At 43.2% G+C, this 20,905-nt stretch overlaps 4 protein-coding genes across 7 annotated transcripts; 3 read left to right on the forward strand and 1 right to left on the reverse strand.

Moving 5' to 3' along the window:
• Positions 1-175: 175 nt before the first annotated feature.
• Positions 176-13,018, forward strand: RB195_024499 (uncharacterized protein; the record flags this gene model as incomplete). Of its 3 annotated transcripts, XM_064212302.1 has the most annotated exons (4): positions 176-921; positions 1,034-1,127; positions 8,873-8,968; positions 12,798-12,953. In XM_064212302.1, the coding sequence occupies 4 exons, from the start codon at positions 176-178 to the stop codon at positions 12,951-12,953; spliced, it is 1,092 nt and encodes a 363-aa protein (XP_064068183.1). The 3 variants fall into 3 exon arrangements, with proteins under 3 accessions (XP_064068183.1, XP_064068184.1, XP_064068187.1); XM_064212304.1 differs by lacking the exons at positions 176-921; positions 1,034-1,127 and adding an exon at positions 12,980-13,018 and having other exon boundaries at positions 8,879-8,968; positions 12,798-12,893; XM_064212303.1 differs by lacking the exons at positions 8,873-8,968; positions 12,798-12,953 and having other exon boundaries at positions 194-921; positions 1,034-1,244.
• RB195_024500 (uncharacterized protein) lies at positions 1,580-1,900 on the forward strand (the record flags this gene model as incomplete). The annotated part of the gene is made up of 1 exon (XM_064212305.1): positions 1,580-1,900. One exon carries the CDS (start codon positions 1,580-1,582, stop codon positions 1,898-1,900), a length of 321 nt encoding a protein of 106 aa, XP_064068185.1.
• Positions 4,080-5,167, reverse strand: RB195_024501 (uncharacterized protein; the record flags this gene model as incomplete). Its single annotated transcript, XM_064212306.1, has 2 exons — positions 4,080-4,361; positions 5,060-5,167. The coding sequence occupies 2 exons, from the start codon at positions 5,165-5,167 to the stop codon at positions 4,080-4,082; spliced, it is 390 nt and encodes a 129-aa protein (XP_064068186.1).
• A 4,075-nt stretch (positions 13,019-17,093) lies between the features above and the next one.
• On the forward strand, positions 17,094-20,898 carry RB195_024502 (uncharacterized protein; the record flags this gene model as incomplete). 2 transcript variants are annotated; one of them, XM_064212307.1, is made up of 2 exons in its annotated part: positions 17,094-17,171; positions 20,170-20,898. In XM_064212307.1, the coding sequence occupies 2 exons, from the start codon at positions 17,094-17,096 to the stop codon at positions 20,896-20,898; spliced, it is 807 nt and encodes a 268-aa protein (XP_064068188.1). The 2 variants fall into 2 exon arrangements, with proteins under 2 accessions (XP_064068188.1, XP_064068189.1); XM_064212308.1 differs by lacking the exon at positions 17,094-17,171 and having other exon boundaries at positions 20,311-20,898.
• Between the last annotated feature and the right edge of the window lie 7 nt (positions 20,899-20,905).

Below are 20,905 nucleotides of genomic sequence, written 5' to 3' on the forward strand. Positions count from 1 at the left end.
ATGGGAGCTCTCTTTTCATGAAAAAGATCATCGTCGGTGGACATGGGAGTCGCCCAATGGCGCGACTCGTGCGGAGATCGACCACATACTCACCAACCGGGGGTGGTGTCTACTTGACGTCTCAGTACTACCATCCTTTTGTAGTGGTTCTGATCACCGTCTCTTTCGTGCGAAAATGCGACTTAGCCACACGATGGAAAAGAACATCTGCTATCGGCAACGAAGGAGAAAAGAAGTCTACGACGATTGCGTACTCAAGGACTCCTTGTCCCAAGGTAACTGGCACATCGAGGAAGACCCAGACGTGGACTACGAGATGCTGTTCAGAGGACTACGAGCCTGTGCTGAGCGTGACTCGAAGCCGCGCACGACAAACTGGGATCGAATTTCGAAGATCACCAAGGAATTGTTGGGAAGAAGAAGAGCTTTGAGGCTTGATCCGAATGCATCGCACATTGAGCGGTTAGTAGCAAATACTAGCTGCAGAAAAGCGTTGCAGGAGGATCTTTTGAAATACAGGCAGAAGAAGATTCTGGAAGGAGCACAAAAAAGAACGAGTCTAAAGAAGTGCCGCAGGGATCTCCGCGGATATAATATTCCGCTAGCAGCCTTGCTGAGCGAAGACGGGACTCGCACGTCTTCTCGTCGTGTGATGGAAATCATTACGGAGAGGTTCTACTCGAACTTTTTCCGTTCATCAACTCCTGTGTCAAGCCTGCTCATCTCCACTGATGAAGCTCCACCACGGATTCTCCCTTCGGAAGTACGAGTCGCTATCAAGAGCATGAAACCTGGCACAGCCCCCGGACCTGATTTTATATCAGCAGACTTTCTTCGGGCTGGCGGCCATCCGCTTCATGTAATCTTAGCAGCGCACATGACAACCTATCTTCAGAAAGAAAGAATCCTAGACCAGTGGAGGTATTATCCATAAGGATGCTGAGCGATAGGACCTTCGGAACTACCGTCCGATGTGCTTGCTGAGCGTTTTATACAAAGTGTTCACCAAGATCATCCTCACTCGCATATCTAGGGCGCTGGATGAAGCCCAGCCTCAAGAACAAGCTGGATTCGGTCAGGGGTTCAGCTGCTTGGACCACATCGAGACCGTGTCGAGGGTCATAGAGGTTTGCTGGGAATACCGCCTGCCCCTTGTTCTAACCTTCGTCGACTATGAGAAAGCCTTTGACAGCGTAGAAACGAATGCAATACTGTCAGCGCTGGTCGATCAAGGCGTGGACTAGTCGTATGTGAGGACATTAGCAAATGCTACGATCGATGCACGACTAGGATACAGCTTTTACACCGCTCTCTCACCATACCCATTGGAAAGGGGGTACGACAAGGCGATACTATATCGCCGAAGCTGTTCACGGCTGCATTGCAATGGATAATGAAATCACTATCCTGGGAAGAAAGGGGCACACGTGTTGATGGAAGTTTCCTCTCGAACCTTCGTTTCGCGGGCGACATCGTTCTCTTTTCGTGCAGTACCAATGAAACGGAAACGATGCTCAACGAATTGAACGAAGCAGGGAAGAGAATATGACTGCCAATAAACAGAAAGAAGACACAGTTCATGAAGAACGCCTACTGCGAGGGCGGAGGAGTCCAACTTGAAGGCTCCCAAATCGTGGAAACTTTGTCAGACGTATACCTCGGACGTTCTGTGAACATGAAAAATGACTTGAAGGAAGAACTGAATAGAAGAATGATTCGCAGTATTCGCAGCCGTCAGGGAAGGTACAGACCAACTGGCGGACCAAGATCTTCGTGCCCATCTGTTTCTACTGGACAGTTCTTCCAGCGCTCTGTTATGCAGCGGAGACGTGGGCAGACACCGCTGCCACGTCTAGGAAGCTACTTACTACCCACAGAGCCCTTGAGAGATGTGTTGTGAAGTTTAACCGGCGCACACAACACCTACCCGGTCTTCGCAGCTCCGACTTAAGAGGAATGTCCCGTCTTCGCGACCCAGCGGAATATGTATCGAAAGCAAAACATAGATGGGCCGGTCATGAGAAGAATCGACGATAGACGAACTAAAAGAACGCTCTAGTGGATCCCAAGAGGTGCTAAACGCCCCCGAGGGAGACCGCGAACGAGATGGGGTGACGTGTTCGTTACACGGATGGACCAGCTGAGAGGTCAGCTGGATACGGCTGAAGGACCTCGTCAACGTCACTCACGAAAGTTGAGAACATCTTGGATGACAATGGCGAGTGGAAGAGATGCTGGGACCCGCACGTCCAGTGAAGACGGGCCATCTAAATGTACAAAAAATATGACGAAAAAACAGAAGAGTCAGTTGCATAGGTCAAATTAAAGAGGAAAGTCGAAAAAAAAAACACGAGAAAATCAAAATTTTGTTCCCACTATATGACAATGGAACGACGCAGGTTCTATACCTGGCAGAATCAATTTTTTGCAAAAGAATTAGAAACTTGAATGCACTTCAAAGAACAATGAAGAATCTAATTATATTCAGTGCTCAGCAGAATAAAAGCGGATTCAATAGAAATTAATGACCAAAAAAGCTGAGATGCGTGCACATTGCTAGGCCTGGGAGATTGCGAATAACTTCGTAACGAATATTTTTGCGAATGCGAATAACTAAGAGGTTCAAAAGAAAAAATTAGGTAGTTTTTCAGAGAAGAATTTTCGCCTTAAAAACAGTTATATCTCTGCTTTTTCCCACCCCCTAGTCTCTTCGGAATTCTGATTGAATAAATAATGAATAATGGACAAAGATGGAAAAAAATGGCATTTTTCTCATCTCTGTCCCATCATAAATTTGGAAAAATGGCGAGGCCTGGAAATTGTCTGATGTAGCATCTGATAGAGAAAATTCTTGGCTACAAAACAATAGAAGACGATTTGCTCCGCCCCAAGCTCCTGTGAGTTATTTACTTTTATTCAAGATCACTCAATTTTGGGCGCGAGCAAAAATTGGGATTTTGGCAAATTTTTCCATCCCAGAAAATGGAAAAGCGTTTTGAAAAATCACCCATATATTCGGATAGAGAAACCTTATGTGCGAAATCTCTCCTTTATGAACTAGCTGGGCTTCTGAAAATTTTGATGGGACAAATTAAAGAAGTTGGAAAACTTTAAATTTTGTTTCTTCAGAATTCCAAAGAAAACAGGAAGTGGGAAAAGCAGAGATGTGACTGTTTCTTAGGGCAAATCTTTCTGTTTGAAAAGCTAGCTAAACTTTTCGTTTGGTCCTCCTATTCCGAAGCTATTCGTGATCTCCCAGACTCAATAATATGCACAGAATCTGAACTTTTTTTTATAATTAAATTTTATTGTTATTGTCTTATTGTTTATTGTTTATTTATTTTTAAACAGCTGTATACTACGTAAGATTAAATTTTTCATTTTTCTGAAGTGCATTCAAGTTTCTAACTCTTCTGCAAAAATTTGACTCTGCCAAATGTAGAAACTACGAGGTTTCGTTGCATTGTCAACAGGTTATACATTTTCAAAACAATATGTTGGGGCTTCCATGCTATCCTGCGCATGTAACTAAGTATACTATTTTGTAATTTATAATAATTTAATATTGCTTTTCTGTAATGTTTTGTAATGTATCTCATTATCTAATACTATATAATATTTTGTCCTGGTTATCATGTTATCCTTCATTCACTGCTGCTCACCGCACACTCCCTTACGAGCCCTTCCCTTGCAACCCCCTCTCTTTTCTACCCCCGATGGGAAACACGTTTGACCGTGTCTTTTACGCAAGTCTCGGTACACTACTATATCTCTGAACTACTAATAAGAGAGGTGCACTTTTGTGAGGAAAATTGGTCTTTGCGACCGGCGCAGGCCTCTCATCTCGATTGCCCAATGTCTCTCCTTCACAAGGTTCTTGTATAACCTTTCTCGTCTCCAGTAGTTAGTCTTAATAAGAAGGGTGTCCTTTTTTGGGGAGAAAGAAGAGGAAGGTACGTGCTCTTCCTTCTTGTAAGATCGAACACCATCTTTTGGGGTACCTATCAGTTGAGTTTTTGGACCTTGCTAATCTTTGTTGGGTTTTCGCAGTAGTAGGATGGTAAAAGCCATGCGTGATCTCACTGTGACTCTCTGGGGATGACATACATGTCCGCCTTCACAGTATCCCGTAGTTCGTCGATCTTCAGCTTCGGTGGCCTATCTGACCGCTCTGAATCATCCGGCAAATACTCTCCTTTCTTGAATTTGCGAACCACGTACACGTCTTTCGAAAGGTGACAGCCTTGACGTTCATGTCGACTAAGTTGGAATGAGCCTAGATTACTTGCAAACCAGAATTTTGGAATGGAAAGAGAGCGTGACAAAGGTGGATCTTGAGAGGGTGATGTTTGTGTGCTATACTGACATGTAAGGACCAAACTGATGTATGGCAGTTGGTGTAGTGAAAATCCGAAAGGTACACTCGCAAAAAGCGAACATGGTGCCGCATCAAAAGCGGATTGATTAACGCCAGACACTTTATTCTTTATCCTTTATACTCGCTGCACCTGCTTTAGTATAACTCATACGAACATACGCCTGAAATACAGAGTCATCGAAAACGTTGGAGGGGAAGACTTATTATGCGACAACCTAATAACTAGCAATGTGCATTTCTCAAGGAATGAAATTTCCCCATGGCATTTGTATTATGCAAGTAAGTACTGTAAGCTTGTAGCTGCTTGTAAGTACAACAAACGTTTTGCACATCCAAAAAATAAAGTAGGCACGCCTAAGCGTAGTTCTTTTGCAAATGGTCATTTACCACTTTGTCATCAGAACCAATTTTTCAAAATTGCACTTTTTAACACGAGAGTCGTCTGAATAGTATGTTCACGTGATTTGTGGGAACTGTTAAGGTTGGTTCAAAAATAATGCGCGTTTTTCGTCGCTCTCTCAAATGTACTCCGGCTACACTCATCCTTAATATTAGAAGCCGTGTAGCGTTTTGTAGCGAATTTCGTTGTGATTGTGAATGCTGAAGTGATTTTGAACGAGAATCAGTGCTTGGTTAGTACCAATACATAGAAGATGATATGTCCAGGTAAGAGTTTCTCACCTCATCTTCTTCTATGACTTTAAGCTGGGCAGGTCTGCAGGTGAGACGGCTCGGAATATCGGCGCTGGTTGGGATGATTGAACCAGCACCAAACGCACGGTTCGGCATGGTTTAAATGGTTTCATTCATTGTGGCGATATGAGCCTCGAAGGAAGGTCGCGGCCACCCTTGTGAAGTTGACAACTACCTGCTGAAGGCAATTATCGAAGATGATCCTTTTAAACAACACGAGAGGTTGCCCAAGAACTAGGCGTTGACCAATCAACGGTTATCTGCCATTTGGAAAAAATTGGAAAAAGAAATTGAAAAAGTTGACCAAGTGCCGTATGAACTGAGCCAGTCCCTAAGAAAACGCCGTTTACAGATCTGCTTAACGCTTCTATCACGCAACAAGAACGTTCATTTCTCGATCGTATTGTTGCGATAAGAAATGGTTCCTTTACGACAACAGGAAGCATCCTGCTCAATGAATGAACAAGGATGAAGCTGCGAAGCGCTCCCAAAGTCGAAAACGCGCCCGAAGAAGACCATGGTGACTGTGTGATGGTGTGCTGCAGGTGTAATCCACTACAGTTTCATGAAACCTGGCGAAACCATCACCGTAGAGAAATAATGCAAAGGACAAAATGCACTGGAACGTCCAACTTCGTCGCCCAGTGTTAGTGAACAGAAAGGGTCCAATTCTCTTAAACGACAATGCCCGACCACACATTTCAAAGGTGACGCTACTGAAGTGGAACGATTTAGGCTACGAGACTATACCTCACCCACCATATTCGCCATTCACCTTTCGCCAGCCGACTATCATTTTTTCAAACATCTGGACAGTTGAATAAGAGGTAAGGTCTCCTAAAACCACGGTGATGCCGAAAACGACTTCCGAAACTTCGTCGACTCCAAAAACTCGGACTTTTATGCAGCGGGGATAAGCGAACTTGTGTCTCGTTGGCGAAGATGCGTGGACTGTACTGGTTCTTATTTCGATTGATAAAGGTGAGTTATAGCGTTTTGTAGTGAATGTCTGAAAACTTAATTTTGCACCAACTTAATATGTTTGATAGTTGATCTGTTTCCTTGAATTAGGGAGCAAAGCAGGTTGACATTGCTCTATGCTCTCCTGCTGTGACAAAGTAAGAAATTGTGGGTGGAGCTTGAGTTTCTAAATTTAGTGTCGAAGCCGTCTCTGCGCTGACTTCATGCAGCGTGGGTTCAGATTGGTGCAGATGTCAGTTGTGCAGACCCTATTGGGATCATATGCCCATATTGATCCTTTCAATATACAGACGGTGGTTTAGAACGTTTGTGAATATAGCGTACGAAGAATGTAAGCCGCTAACCTTCTAGATCCGAAAAACTTTATGCTAGTTGGCAACCGAGCACATCCTCAAATGCTCTTGATTGCTATGTTTTATGTTGATATGAAAAAGACGACTCAGAACGATTATTAGTGAGGTGTCATCATTGGCGTTCTACTTTCTTTTTGTATTTTGTATTTTGTAGTGCCATGGAACGAATGATTTCCTTGTGTGATGTAATTGTGTCCTGGCTGTTATTGGTTATGTTCTGTAAGCCTTTAAGCAAAAGAACACGTTGCTGCAAAGCTGAGAACGAATTGTCGATGGGTTTTTTCTTCGTACCCAGTGTCGAAATTCGAACTTTCTGTAGTCGCTCTGTTTGCATGCCAATGTTTGCAATGGCTACAATTGGGTCGGTATTTTTCCAGAAAGTTTTTGAAAAATTGAATGAGAGAGACCACCTTTTCTTGTTGCATGTTGTTGCACACATTTTGGAGAAATGTTCAGATATTTACGAACGCAGTGGTTGGTATATTCATGTTTGTATGAGCGTTTGGGGCGGGTGTAGTGTAGCGGCTAGAGGTTCCGCTTCCTGCACAATCGATCGGAGGTTCGAATCCGCCCCAGTGCTCACCAAGCCTTTCATCCCTCCGGGATCGATAAATTGGTACCAGGCTTGTCTGGGAGGATAAAAACACTGACTTCACACATCGGCTAGCCACCGTAAGTCATTGTATAGGCCAGATACGCGTTCGTAAACCTCAAACGATTCTGAATTGAAGTGAACGTGGGTGCACATCCCAAGCGGATTGATCAACGCCAGAAATTTTATCTTTTATCCTTTATCCTTTATGAACGCTTAAAAATCTGATGATTGAAACGTGCTGAAAATTGGCGATTTCACTTCTATTTTGGATTTCTTATTTAAAAGACCTGAAATCTTTGGTTTTTTGCCATCACTTCCGGATAAGACCCTGTTTCGGTATGCGCCGTCTTCCCGGTTGCTTCGTTTCAACACAAATTTCCCCGAACGCCCACGGAAAGCAGCTGAAGATGAAAGAGACCACGTCTCTAACCTTTTTCGGTCCTTCATAAATTCCGCCTTTTTGATTTGATGAATTTTTCGAAAGCCCATTTGGCAACCGTCTGGTTTTAAGAATCTGGAGTCTGTAATTCTTCGAGGAAATGGTGGAGGAGGACGGGAACAGTTTCTTACCCCAAGCTATTTGAATACAGAGCAGAGTCTTTCTTGGAACATGAACTCGAGCGTTGTCGCGCATAACAATTGAACCTCTGTTCGTCAGTGGTAGTGAAATCTTGGTTCAGTATGGCAATTTCCTGAAAGTATTTATGTGTACTAAAATTTTCGGCAGACTATAAGAAGCGATTCGATGGTTCTGGACACAGATAATCAACTATTCAACATAACCTTTTAGTGTAATCCGCTTAGGAAAAGTTTGCCGTTCTTCTTCTTGATGCAACTTTTGAAAGATCGTAAACACTTATGACCAGTAATGACTCACCGAAATGAAAATCTCCCTGTTTGTTGCTCAATTCATGCGGAACTCAATCATCCAGGTTTTTCACATTTCTGAGCTGCTGTCGGCCATATGTGTCACTTGAGTGGTGTGCGCTGAGTTCCCTCGCAACCGTTCGTCCATATGATCAGCTTCGATAAAGGCTTCAAATTAAGCATCACCAGAGGGAGCAGAACCTCAGGAACCTTTGAAACAGGGTTTTGTATATCAGTCCTTTGCTAACAATGCCTTCATTAGTTTTTCCACCCCCTAACCCGCGCTAATATTCTTTTCCGTCACCGCGACGGTGTCCGCAGCTTATTTAGTCCTAACAGCCGCTGTAAACAGAAGCGGCCCAAGTACGAAGTAGAGAGCTGTCGCTAAGTCTTTTGTTGTGGACTTTACTTCTCACCATTTCTTCGACTACGTCGTAGCATGTTATTTCTCAATGCGATTGAATATATATGGAGAAAAAACGCAAATGAGGTCAGAATACAGTACTCGTATTGTAAGCACAGTGTCCAACAGTCTCTATGGTGGGTCTTGCTCATGCCTTTCTGGATCAAATGTTCCCAGCGCATCCCAAGGTTTCATCGGGTATCACCGGTCGTTGTATCTTCTGGTGGCTCGGAATGAAGAGCCTAGGCAGCCGTGCTCAGCCTTCAGCATGGGTAGCTACCAGATGTATCAGGAGACTAGCTCGCTGCGATTTCCAATCAAATTGGAGAAGTAGAACTCTTCTCAGCCTGAAAGAGCATTTCAGTGTACTGGCCCTCCGTTATGCTTCAACGTTCAATGCCCACTTCCGCCTCTGTGGCGCCATCAGATACCATCGTAGAGGCTTCATACTAAACAAACAAACTAGCTACCTGATTGATAAAAACTCATTCTAAAGAAAAAAGAAAGAAGTAAGAAAAATTCCCTTTTTTATGTGGACCGATTGCAATACCGAGATTAACTGTCGCTCTAAGATACTTCTAATTATAGATAAGAATCTTCAGAATCACATGGACATTTTCTGGAGTACTCCTGCCGATCGCCAGTACAAGAAAGCTATGTGGAAAGAAGATGACAAGAAATGCGCCTATGTGTTTATGGCAAGCATCTATATTCTTAAGTATTACAATACTACTCTATTCCTCACATTATAAATTTACAAGTCTGCTTCTGTGGCGGCTTAGCTAACTTCCTATGTTACTTTTTCTCGAAGGTACGATTGCAACCACCCGAGTATTTGAGTATTTCCTTTCAAACAGTAATGGTGATTAAGGCAGAAAGACAATGAACCTGGAAATTCCTGCCACCTAACCACGTTAAAGACAGCGTATCACGAAATTGACGTAGTTTGAAGTAATTGACCATGTTAATTCTCGATCGATTGCACGTGGATGCGGTGCGTGCACGAAAATGGCGCGTTCTCACCTTCTTCGTAGGAACAAGCGTCGTTGTCCATGCAGTTCAGGACGATTGGGAAAAATTGAGCGGGGCCACGCTTATACTTGTTTTCTAGATCCCATACTCCATATTTTCACCAGATTTCCACAAAATATTCATTCCGTGATACGCTGCCAACCCAACACAATATCCCATAGTTGAAAACAAAGTCAATAGTGGACGCTAATTTCATGGTGATCACAGGATTTGTATTTGTACATGAGAGTTCGCAAAAGGCGGACAGCCAGGAAGACTACTTATTCCTCTGTATATTTATAGTGCTAAAATTACTATGGATGATAGGTGACGAATCTTTAAGGTCGACTCAAACTAGCACGGACATTTCCTGTACATATATATATACATATATATATATATATATATATATATATATATATATATATATATATATATATACATATATATATATATATATATATATATATATGTATATGTATATATATATATATACATATATATATCATATATATATATATATATATATATATATATGTATATATATATATATATATATATATATATATATATATATATATATATATATATATATATATATATATGTATAGGTCATTTCTCCCGATCGCGTGCCGGAGTCAGAAGAGGTGAACATGAAGCCGGGTGTTCTTAGCCTTCTTCACTACATCCTCGATGCTCTTATACGTCCCCCAAGTCGCTCGTCTCCTCCAGCCAAGCTCGGGGGTCAGGTCGTTCATCATGTTCAATTCGCGACCCAGGTAAATGTAGCTGGTGCGTTCGGATATGTTTGTTCCATTGAGCATGAATGGGGCATCCGAGACTCATCCGTCACGCATGAACATCGTCTTCTGCAGATTCAGCTGAAGACCGATGCATCCACATGTTTCGTCAAATTCCGCCAGCATTCGTTCCACTTTGCTGATGCTAGGTGTTATTAGTACGATGTCATCAGCAGAGCGGAAATGGTGTAACTGCCAACCATCAACCTTCTCTCCCATGTCGTCCCATACCATTCCAACTTTCGCATTGCGTTCTCGATGGTGGCTGTGAATATTTTGGGTGAGATTGTATCACCTTGTCGGACCCCTCTCTTCACGTCAATGATGATATTCTTGTAGAATGGCGAAATTCCTGTCGTGAAAATGCTGTACAACTCTCGAAGTACCTCTATATGCTGAGTATGGACGCCTTGGTTGTCAAAAGCTTCCATGACCATGACTTCCTCTCGTGATGCCTCGATGAGTTTCGAAACAGTGTGAATGTGGTCAGTCGTGCCGAATCCTTTTCAAAACCCTGCTTGATCGCATGGCTGTCCTTCATCCAAGACTTCTTCAATCCTATTAAAGAATCACTCTTGTAAAGAGCTTGTAGATGACGGACAGTAAGCAGATTGGGCGATAGTTGCCGATGTCATGTGGATCTTCCTTTTTTATACAGCAGCACGGTCTTGCTGGTCTTCCACTGTTTAGGAACCTTGCATTCCGACAGATAACGTGTAAAGAGCCTCGCCAGGGTGTTGATGAGTACTGGCGGAAGGTTCTTCAGGTGTTCTGGTCTTATTCTGTCGGGACCGGGTGCCGTACGATTTCTTACCGACACGATAGCATGTCGCACTTGGGAGGGGGGAACCTCTAGAATGACATGTCCCCTCAGATGGTGAGGAGACAAGTGGACATAACTGTCGAAAAGATTAGAGTAGAGGTCGTAGATGACTTTCTCTATTCCCCTTCTCGATACAATGGTTGTTCCCTTCTTGTTCTGAAGGGCTATCATCTTTGTCTTGCGATTGGCGAAGTCTCGACGGGCATAGCGAATGCTTTTCCCCGCCTCTGCAGCTTCAGCCAGCATTTCTGCTCTTCTCTCTTTAAGGGCTTCCTTTATCGCCTCTCTGCAAAGCCTTGCGAGCTCGGACGTGAGTTCTTGGTTCCCTGCGGCTCGTGCTGCTCCACGATGGCGTATCAGCTCAAGAATTTCAAGGGACAAGTGTCTCTTGGTGGTTTTAAAACTCTCAGCCTTCTTTGCGCAGTCTTGAAGGTATTCAACGAGTCGGTCATATTCCTCGTCGATGTTGTCCATTGCGGAATCTTCCCAAAAGCCGGCGTAGCGAAAAGATCCCAGTTGATGATAGTTCTGGGATTTCTCTCTCTGAATGTGGCGGCTTTCTCTCGTATCCCGTATAGAACTTTGGCACAACGGCGACGTCCGTCAGGCAGAACCTTTTATTGACGATGATGTGGTCTATCTCATTACGGTACCCTCCACCGGGTGACTCCCACGTCCAGCGTAGAGAGGAGGGCTTCTGGAATTGCGAATTCCCATGGATGGTCTTAGTCGTCATGATGAACTCGGAGAGCCTCTCCCTCAGTTCATTCCATTGTAGGCCGTGTGTCCCGATCTGAAGTTTCTGAAGCGTTCTTCTTGTGCCAACTTTGGCGTTGAAATGGCCAACTATGACTTTGTAAAGGCATGATCTTCTCGGTAGAACTTCTCCACGTCCACACAGCAAGCTTCAACTTCTTCTTCGCAGCTTGATGTTGGAGAGTAAGCGATGAAGGTAATTAAAGCTGGTGTTAGACCACATCTTCTCATCCGCAGACGTCCGATTCGGGTCGTAGGTTATTCGAGAGAGTCGATGTTCCTTGCCATATTGGTGTTGACGAGGACGCCAACTCCACCAGAACCTCTACTGTCGCATGTTCCTAAGAACAGTTCTTCTCCAATTTCATGTACGGCGTTGTCTCGTCTCTGTCAGTCCGATGACGTCGCACTTAATCTTCTTGGCATGCGTCATTAGATCTTCGATGGCCGTTTCTGATGCTTGCGTTATAAGTGCATATAGTCATCCTAGTCCTTTTCCGTTTCGGTAGCCTATATGACTCCTGCAACTCCGTCTTTCCTGGCGCTACCGTACCAGGCTTTCCTCCGGAATCAGGAGACTCTTTTTTACTACTGTGACATAGGTGAATTTTAAAACCTATAGGCAGGTTGCAAGCGTCTGGTCCCACGGGTTTGGGGGAGAACGTTTGTCCTCCGAGAGCGGACAAATGGAGCTTATTTGTTGGGGGCGACTCCAAACCGCCTCCCTTGCACCTCCCAGCCGTTTGATTGGAGGATTTTGGCCGGACCGACGTGCGGTATACAAAGATATCATGTGTCAGTCCTGGCTCAGCAGAAATAGGGACTCCATCCCATGAATCCACACGTGTCTATGGGCAAGCGCAAGGTCGCTTTTGGTCCGCAGTTAGCCCGCTATCCGCCACCCGGGGACGCGTCACGTAGCCTCGTGACTAACCAGCTGTGATCCACGGATCTCCCTAACTTATATATATATATATATATATATATATATATATATATTATATAAACCAAAGAGGAACTGCGTGCATCTGAAATATGTGCTAGGAGGTAGACAGTTCAAATAAGGTTTCCTGAAAGTCCTTACTGATTCTTATAGCGGTTGCTTTTTACTTCGTAATTTAGTGCTATTGTTTTCAGAAAAAGGACTTCGAATTCACCTTTCCAAGCTCATTCTGCGTCGACGAAGAGAGCGATGAATTGCGGAAAGTGAAAGAACAGCAGACGAAGATAACGGTGAACAGCGCGTTTGTTAATCGTGATAGAAAGAAAGTAGGAGAGTTTTTTGGAGTCTAAACCTTTTAAAGCTACTCTCAATTGAGGGCATTTGTCAAGTAAGCTGGAGAAGCTTCTATTCGTAAGCTGCGGTGCTTCTATTGTATAATAATCGAACTTTTTGGTAGAGATTTCATTTGTTTGTGGAGGCCACTTGTTATCATTTCTCATTTCCGAATATAATTAATCATTTTCCATTTAAATGCTGGTGATGCTTGTTGTTTGCTGTTATATCGCAAACTACATGTTATAGTATAAATAACTCTTGTTGTGTTCCGCATACTTTATTTGGAACAATGTATATGATTCATCTCCCACAATGGTCGCAGTTCTTTAAGGTAGTCGACTTCAAGTATGTTAATAATGTATTTATGTTCTCTTGTTTTGCCAACGAGGTTTAGCTGAAACTTTTTTATTGGCCTGACGTTCCGACAAACTCGTCTTTTTCAAAGGCCTGAAAGTGGTTCGAGGTCTTTGATACTATGCATATCCCATCAAACTCCTCCTCTCTCCTCGCAAAGACTCGATATTGTTCCAAGTACACAACTCAAGACGTTCAAAAGGAAAACAACTGACCAGTTCCACCGACTAGCGGGGTTGGTAAACCACCGCGTTCTTTAAGATTGTCACCAAGGCGAATGAGGTCTACGTACTGCGCAGTATCCTTAAGTACTGATGTCTGGATAACGTTAAGGAACTGCATGTGGGACAATCTTATAGCTCACAGAGTGTTACGAACGGCAAGAAGTCGTTGGTAATTGATAAGCACTCATTTTTGTTATTCATGGAGGGACTCCTAACGGAAATCCAGAATGCTTCCAAAGCCTTCCTAGCAGATATTTCTTTCTCGTGCGCTAATATCTTACATTTTATTTCAAATTCATTTCCATCATGCTTATCGTTTTTGTGGCGCCCTGACGGTGTCATCGAACTCCCTCGCTTTCTACCAACCAAATGTTCCTTGATACGCACGTTCAGCATAAATGGCGTTGCACGTTAGGCATTCTATTTGGTAAATATCTCCGATGTTCGTGCAATCAGCGGCCTTACCGAATGGACAAACCACGCAACATTCTGACCCGCATTGCCTATCGTAGAATCTATTGCGACTCCTTAACTGCTGCTATACACCGGACTCTTGCGAGCACAGCTGCAAGATGATGTCGTGTTGGTGAACATCCCGAACGACAACATCAAGCGACAGTTACTTCGCAATAAATTCTACGATAGGCAATGCGGGTCAGAATGTTGCGTGGTTTGTCCATTCGGTAAGGCCGCTGATTGCACGAACATCGGAGTTATTTACCAAATGGAATGCCTAACGTGCAACGCCATTTATGCTGAACGTGCGTATCAAGGAACATTTGGTTGGTAGAAAGCGAGGGAGTTCGATGACACCGTCAGGGCGCCACAAAAACGATAAGCATGATGGAAATGAATTTGAAATAAAATGTAAGATATTAGCGCACGAGAAAGAAATATCTGCTAGGAAGGCTTTGGAAGCATTCTGGATTTCCGTTAGGAGTCCCTCCATGAATAACAAAAATGAGTGCTTATCAATTACCAATGACTTCTTGCCGTTCGTAACACTCTGTGAGCTATAAGATTGTCCCACATGCAGTTCCTTAACGTTATCCAGACACCAGTACTTAAGGATACTGCGCAGTGCGTAGATCTCATTCGCCTTGGTAACAGTCTTTAAGAGCGCGGTGGTTTACCAACCCCGCTAGTCGGTGAAACTGGTCAGTTTGTTTTCCTGTTATGGTCTTGCGTGGTGTACTTGGAACAATATCGGGGGTTGGCGAGGAGAGAGAAGGAGTTTGATGGGATATGCATGGTATCAAAGACCTCGAACTACTTTCAGGCCTTTGAAAAAGACGAGTTTGTCGAAACGTCAGGCCAATAAAAAAGTTTCAGTTAAACCTCGTTGGCAAAACAAGAGAACATAAGTACACTATCAAATGCCGAGGTTTCAAGAAGAGAGGACTTGGAGATTTTATGTTAATAATGTTTGTTTAACATGACAATATGACTGTTACGAACTACTCCATGCAATAGAGGGCAAATATACCTATTTAGTTGGATCAAAATGACCTTAAGTTCGGTGCAGTTGCGTAAGCGGCTGCGCTCGCAGCGGAGCGGTGGAGACGGCGGTGGGAATGTGGAATGGGAAGTGGAAATTAGCGGTTGGGATCGAAGGGGGACGCTCGTCGCTGGCTTTGGTCGAAGTGCAGTGGTGTCTAGCGAGGCTCTCCGACTATATTTCCAAGCAATGACATCGTGCAGTAGCTAACTTAGCAGTCCTGATTGTGCATCCTCATTTTATACATAAAACGAAAAAGACAAAAGGAAAACGATGCAGTAGTCTCATCGAGCAAGTATTCCTAATTTGTTGTAAATGCACAAAAGCAAGTAACCAATGCCCTGTTTTCTCAGGTTGCTGCCAGGTGATACTGTGTGTTGATGTGTTTAACCACAGTGCAAAAATCACTGCCGTTTGAAGGTAGTCTTCAGATAAATGCAATTTAACCTGCATCGATATATACATCTCCACAGAAATAGTAAATAGGATTCACTATACTCGCTGCCTATAGTAGTGTTCTAAATTCGATCCATGGAAGAATCATCACCTGCTGTGCGGTTCGTTTCTAGACTAGCGTTAAGACTCAGATCAATTACTTCCTTCTTTTGAGGGATCGATCTCTTTCATCAGTCTTTTGCAGCGCCTGAAAAGACTATGGAGACCACCACACCTTCGTTCCTTTCGTGGCGCTTGTTCTTCTGGGATCAAGTAAATATTCTAATGGTGTTTCATATCTGAGGCATGAATTGTTGCTGAATCGACAGCAGAAGCATAGAGTTGATGGTTTGCTCGTTTGAGATACCGGACAAAAGATACCCGTGAAAAACGGCTGACCCTTGCTGATATGCTTTCAGCGCGGTGCGCCTCCGTGCTGAAAGCATTAGCAAGGGTCAGCGAGAGCAAAGCCGTGATTACGGCTCATCCATACACCGCTCTCTACTACCCTCGAACCAACGCGGTGTGCGATGTTCGCCTCGCGGCGGAAACTGCGAATTTGGAAAGGAGAGAAATGAAAAGCGAGTTGACGCAACAAATGTGTTATACGGATATGGTAAACTGAACGCATATTATTAGATATTGAAAGAAAGTGAATCGTTCTTTCCAATTAAAAGACATATCTTTAAGATCATACCAAAGAGTGATAAGGGTGGTATGCATGAATTACATTGATCTCATCTGGAAAACTCCACACAGATAAGTATTATATCAAAAACATGGTGCTGAAAAAATACTAACATGCATATATTTTCACATATCCCATAATTCACACATTTCACGTCCTATCTGTTCTATATATCCTCGTAGCCGTCCGACTTTCTATGCTTTGGTTCTACAGTTTTAGCAGCGGTAGTGATCTCCCTTTGGACAGACAGAAATAGTTTTGTCTTTTGTCCATCGTCCTTTGTTGCCTCCTCCAATCATTACATTGATCGGTATCTTCACGCCTGCGCTATTTTTTACTATTGTAGGACTCAATGTCTTGCGGTGTTCCCGTTCCGTTTTCATAGTTCTCAAAATCGTACCCATGAATATTCTCTTTGTTTGGTTCGACACGTCTCTATCACATTTCCTACATGCTTCTAATTGTTTTTTTTTGAGTAAGTATCTTGGCTGGTACAGGTTCTCCTCTTCGCCCACTTTTAGTTCGCTGCTCTCAATGGCTCTCTCTAAACCTCTCCGACTTGAAGCATCTTAAAATGGTTTTTTGAGCGGCTACCATGATTTGTCTTGCCACAGTCTCGTTACAAACCACGCCTATATCTAACCTGTAGCCAGCAGTTATTATCGTTTCCTTCTTTAGACATTGTTGCCCTATGACGCGGAAGTCTCGTGGAGATGACCACTAGTTAGGTAGCACCAAATATTTTTTTTTATAGTAACTCGACTTTGAATCTTTGAGATGCAAATAACACTCTCCCGGGATTGTCGCTACTGCACTCCATGTTGTGCATCATTGTCATGGACTAAGAAAAAATGTGAAAAAGAATGGCAAAGAGCACTAAAATTAAATCTGTGTTGTTTTTGCTTCGATTCCTGATACTTTGATTGCTTCAATTTTCCCAGTTCTGACGAAGGCGATGACGCCGAAACGTCAACTCTTAGCAAATATCGATACTAATCTTGACTACAGCTCGAAGAACTCATTAAATAACCAGGTATTCAACTTTTCAAGATTCAAGGAGTCTAGAAAAGTATTACTACGAGTAGGGAAATTGTAAGACACGGTCTGACAAAAGAAATGAAACAGAAAGCATACCTCTAATGCAGGGCCCAAATCGTGAGCTTTGACTTTATACGGCTTTCTTCTAAGCATCATCATTAACACACTGACACCTTTTCTTTTTAATTTTCGCTGTGTATGGAAACAAAGCGTTATTTTTGATCACTCGCAACCACCTATGGGCAGGGTCGTGTCCATGGGGCACCACCCTCTCCCTCGGACCTCCAACGTTGCTGTGGCAGTTCTCCGTTTCTGACAATTCAACATAATGGAAACTTGCTGTTTTTTGAAAGCGTAACGCCGAAAATTAGTTGAGGAACGCTTGACAAATGTGAAATTCGGTAGCTGACAGAAGGAAAGAAACACGTAGTAGTAGAAGAAGCGAATTTGCTATGTTGTTGTTAATGTTGTTGGAATATTGCAACGTTCTAAAATCTATGAAATATGTTCAAATACTAATTAAAGCACATAATACGACAACAAAGAGAAGAGTGACCTGTATAGGTCGAATTGTAGGTGAACGACGGAAAAAAAACGAAAAAATCGAAGTTTTGTTTTGGCAATGGGACAAGGGGGCCACTCAGATTGGACATTCCGCTGAGCCAAATTTTTGCGGAAGAGGTAGGAGTTTGAACCTACTTTTACAATACGAAGAGATAAATGTTATATAGTTCTCAGCAGTTTAAACGTGAATTAAATAGAAATTAACTGCCAAAAAAAGCTCAGATTCTGTGCACCTAGGTCTGGAAGATCGCAAATAACTCGAAAAGAACAGTTCAACGAATACATTTGGTTGCATTCTACCAGTCTGATTCAGACTTCTTGTGGTTCTCGCTTCGCTCACCTTTTCTGATCATTTAGGTCAAAAGTAGCACTTTCTGTAATTTTTTGTCAGAGAATTGTATTTTTTCTTTTCCTAGCCACTTTTTTTCCTGTTCTTATGAAAGATTCAATAGTTTTCTTCTTAAAAGAGACAGTACTTTAGAGTCAAGACTTTAGAGAACGTTCAAACTTGATTTTACACCTATATTCCCTCGGTGCCGCTAGAATTTGTAAATAATATTATTTGAAGTGCTAGATATTCTCATCCTTTCCTACAGCAACTAACATAGAACGATTTGCATCGTTAAATGACGTGAAAGTGATCATCGTAGTGAAAAGGTCAGGGTTCTGCGTCAGATCACATGGCCTGTTAGCTACTGTTTAGACAGCTGTTTGCATGCGTGTTTCCAATTTCTGAAGGAAGGATGTCACTTATCTCAGGCAAACATGGAGGGAATAGACATGTGGAGGAATACATAGGGATGAATTGAACACATCATGCTATATAATAACGTTAATATATAATAACATAGGGATAAATCGAACACATCATGCTATATAATAACGCGCTTAGTGTGTGTGTGTGTGTGTGTGTGTGTGTGTGTGTGTGTGTGTGTGTGTGTGTGTGTGTGTGTGTGTGTGTGTGTGTGTGTGTGTGTGTGTGTGTGTGTGTGTGTGTGTGTGTGTGTGTGTTTGCCATTGCCATGCACCTGATAGGCGAGCACTCTACCTTTTCACCATTGTCTAAAGCTATGTAGCTATGTATGTTGGCTTTGATAAGGCAAGTTGGTTTCTCTCATATGTCAGTGAGAGTAAATAAACTTTTATGTGAATGTGTACTTTCAGATTTTCAAACTATCATGCTATATAATAACAAGCTTATTAAGTCATGTACGTGGGCCTGTGTATGTGTGTCTCAGTACTGTGTACTACTACACTACTACTACAGGTACTATGGCGTCGAACTCGTGCCCCGGAGCCAGATAGCTGTAAAATGGGGTGAGACGGGTCCAGCGGAGTTGAAGTGGTGCGCGGGAGCCCCAACGCAGTAGAATGGATCTCTGTGCTTCCTTCGCATTTCTCAGCATGTCTCCTGATGCTGCTAACATCCTTTCTTCAAAAAGAGGAAAAGCACGTGCGAACGGCTGCTTAAATACAATACATAGTAGCCAACGTTTACGCGATCTGACGTAGAACGTTATTTTTATCACTATGATAGTGATTATTCATTCCATGTTAGCACTTCGTTCTTTGCTAATAATTGAGAACGGAGGAAACTCATACTTCGAATAATGTTTCCAAAATGTGGCGTTTTGAGAGAAACATAGATGTTAAATCAAGTTCTATTGCTCTCCAAATATAGAACCGACGCGTTTAGGGAAAAACCATAAAATCTTTCATCTATGCTTAAATTTTCGGGTAAAAAATTGAAGAAAGCGTTAGTAGAAAAAAACAATTCTAATTTCCCAAAAAATGTCGCTACTGTTGTTTCTTACTGATCGGTGAAATCGAGCGAAGCGAACACCAAAATAAGCCGGAAGTCAGGCTTTAGCTGGACGTTCAGGCTCGTGCAGTTATAACCTCTATGAAGCTGTTTGCTGCGTCTTATTCACCTTTTGACAAAACCTCATAGGATTATTTCCAGGTACTGCTGCACCAATAATTCTTATTTCAATTCAATTCCAGTTTTTGGGCTGTCGCACTAAATGCGCAGCTACCATCATTTTCTGGCGTAAGCGAAACAGTCGCCATCGGACCGGTCTCACCCGCTTATATGGTTTTCTGGCGCTGACACACCATTTCGACGTCGTGGGATCCGCCTCTCTGCCTTATGATATTTCGTTTCACACGTATACATAAACACACGCGATAGGCTACGCCCGCTATTTTAGAGCATGATATTCCTTTATTTCTTTACCGCTACAAGATCTAACCTTCACAACGGTTTACCGTTGTGAAGGTTAGATCTTATAGCGGTAAAGAAATGTGGAATGGAGTTATAGCGGTAGAGAAATGTGGAATTATTCTCGGAATCGGAAGCCTAGCTAAGAGAAAACCAGTGCTAAGATTCACCACCAAAATGTCGCTAGGTGGCTTCCTGATCCATATAGGTTGGGCGACTACCTGTGGCGAAAGCTAAGCTCGCCGTGGCAGGGCTGCTTAATTTGGGGAAAAGTCTTTTTGCCACTCCAGCATATTCACTGCCTCAGCACCCTGCACACTGGGCCCTTCCGTCTCAGACGTCGGATGGTATGGCACCCGGTGAGAGGCGATCAAATCTCAGGTTGCTCAGGACGTCATTGATTATGGACCAAGGCGATACACGCACGACTCGCCATGGAGACTGTCTCAGACTGTGTACTTACAACACGAGAACAGTTTCCACAGACGTTGATCTGCATGCCCTTCTCGGAGCTGCAGAACGCATCAAATTTCACGTGATTGCTCTGCAGGAGACCAAGTGCAGAAGGAGCGACGTACGACAGATGAATGACGGTACACTCGTCATTCGTGGAGAGAAGGTTCCGTCGCGAAATATAGGCGGTGTTGGTTTTGTTGTGCACCCATCTGTCGTCCATCTTGTCGAATCTCATGAGGTCCTGTCACCTCGTCTGGCCATTCTTCGCTTCCGCCCTCTGCGCCAAAAACCCATCAGTATCATCAACTGCTACTCGCCAACATCAGCAGCTGATGATTCCGAATTGGACGCGTTTTACGGGGAGTTGGAGGAAGTAATCCGCAACGAGAAGTCCTACAAATTCGTTGTCGGAGACTTCAACGCAAAACTAGGGAAGGCCACAGAAGAGGGTTACAGCATTGGAAGATTTGGAGTAGGGTAGCTTAATG

Source organism: Necator americanus, chromosome X (assembly GCF_031761385.1).
Source record: "Necator americanus strain Aroian chromosome X, whole genome shotgun sequence".
NCBI classification, from domain to species: Eukaryota; Metazoa; Nematoda; class Chromadorea; order Rhabditida; family Ancylostomatidae; genus Necator; species Necator americanus.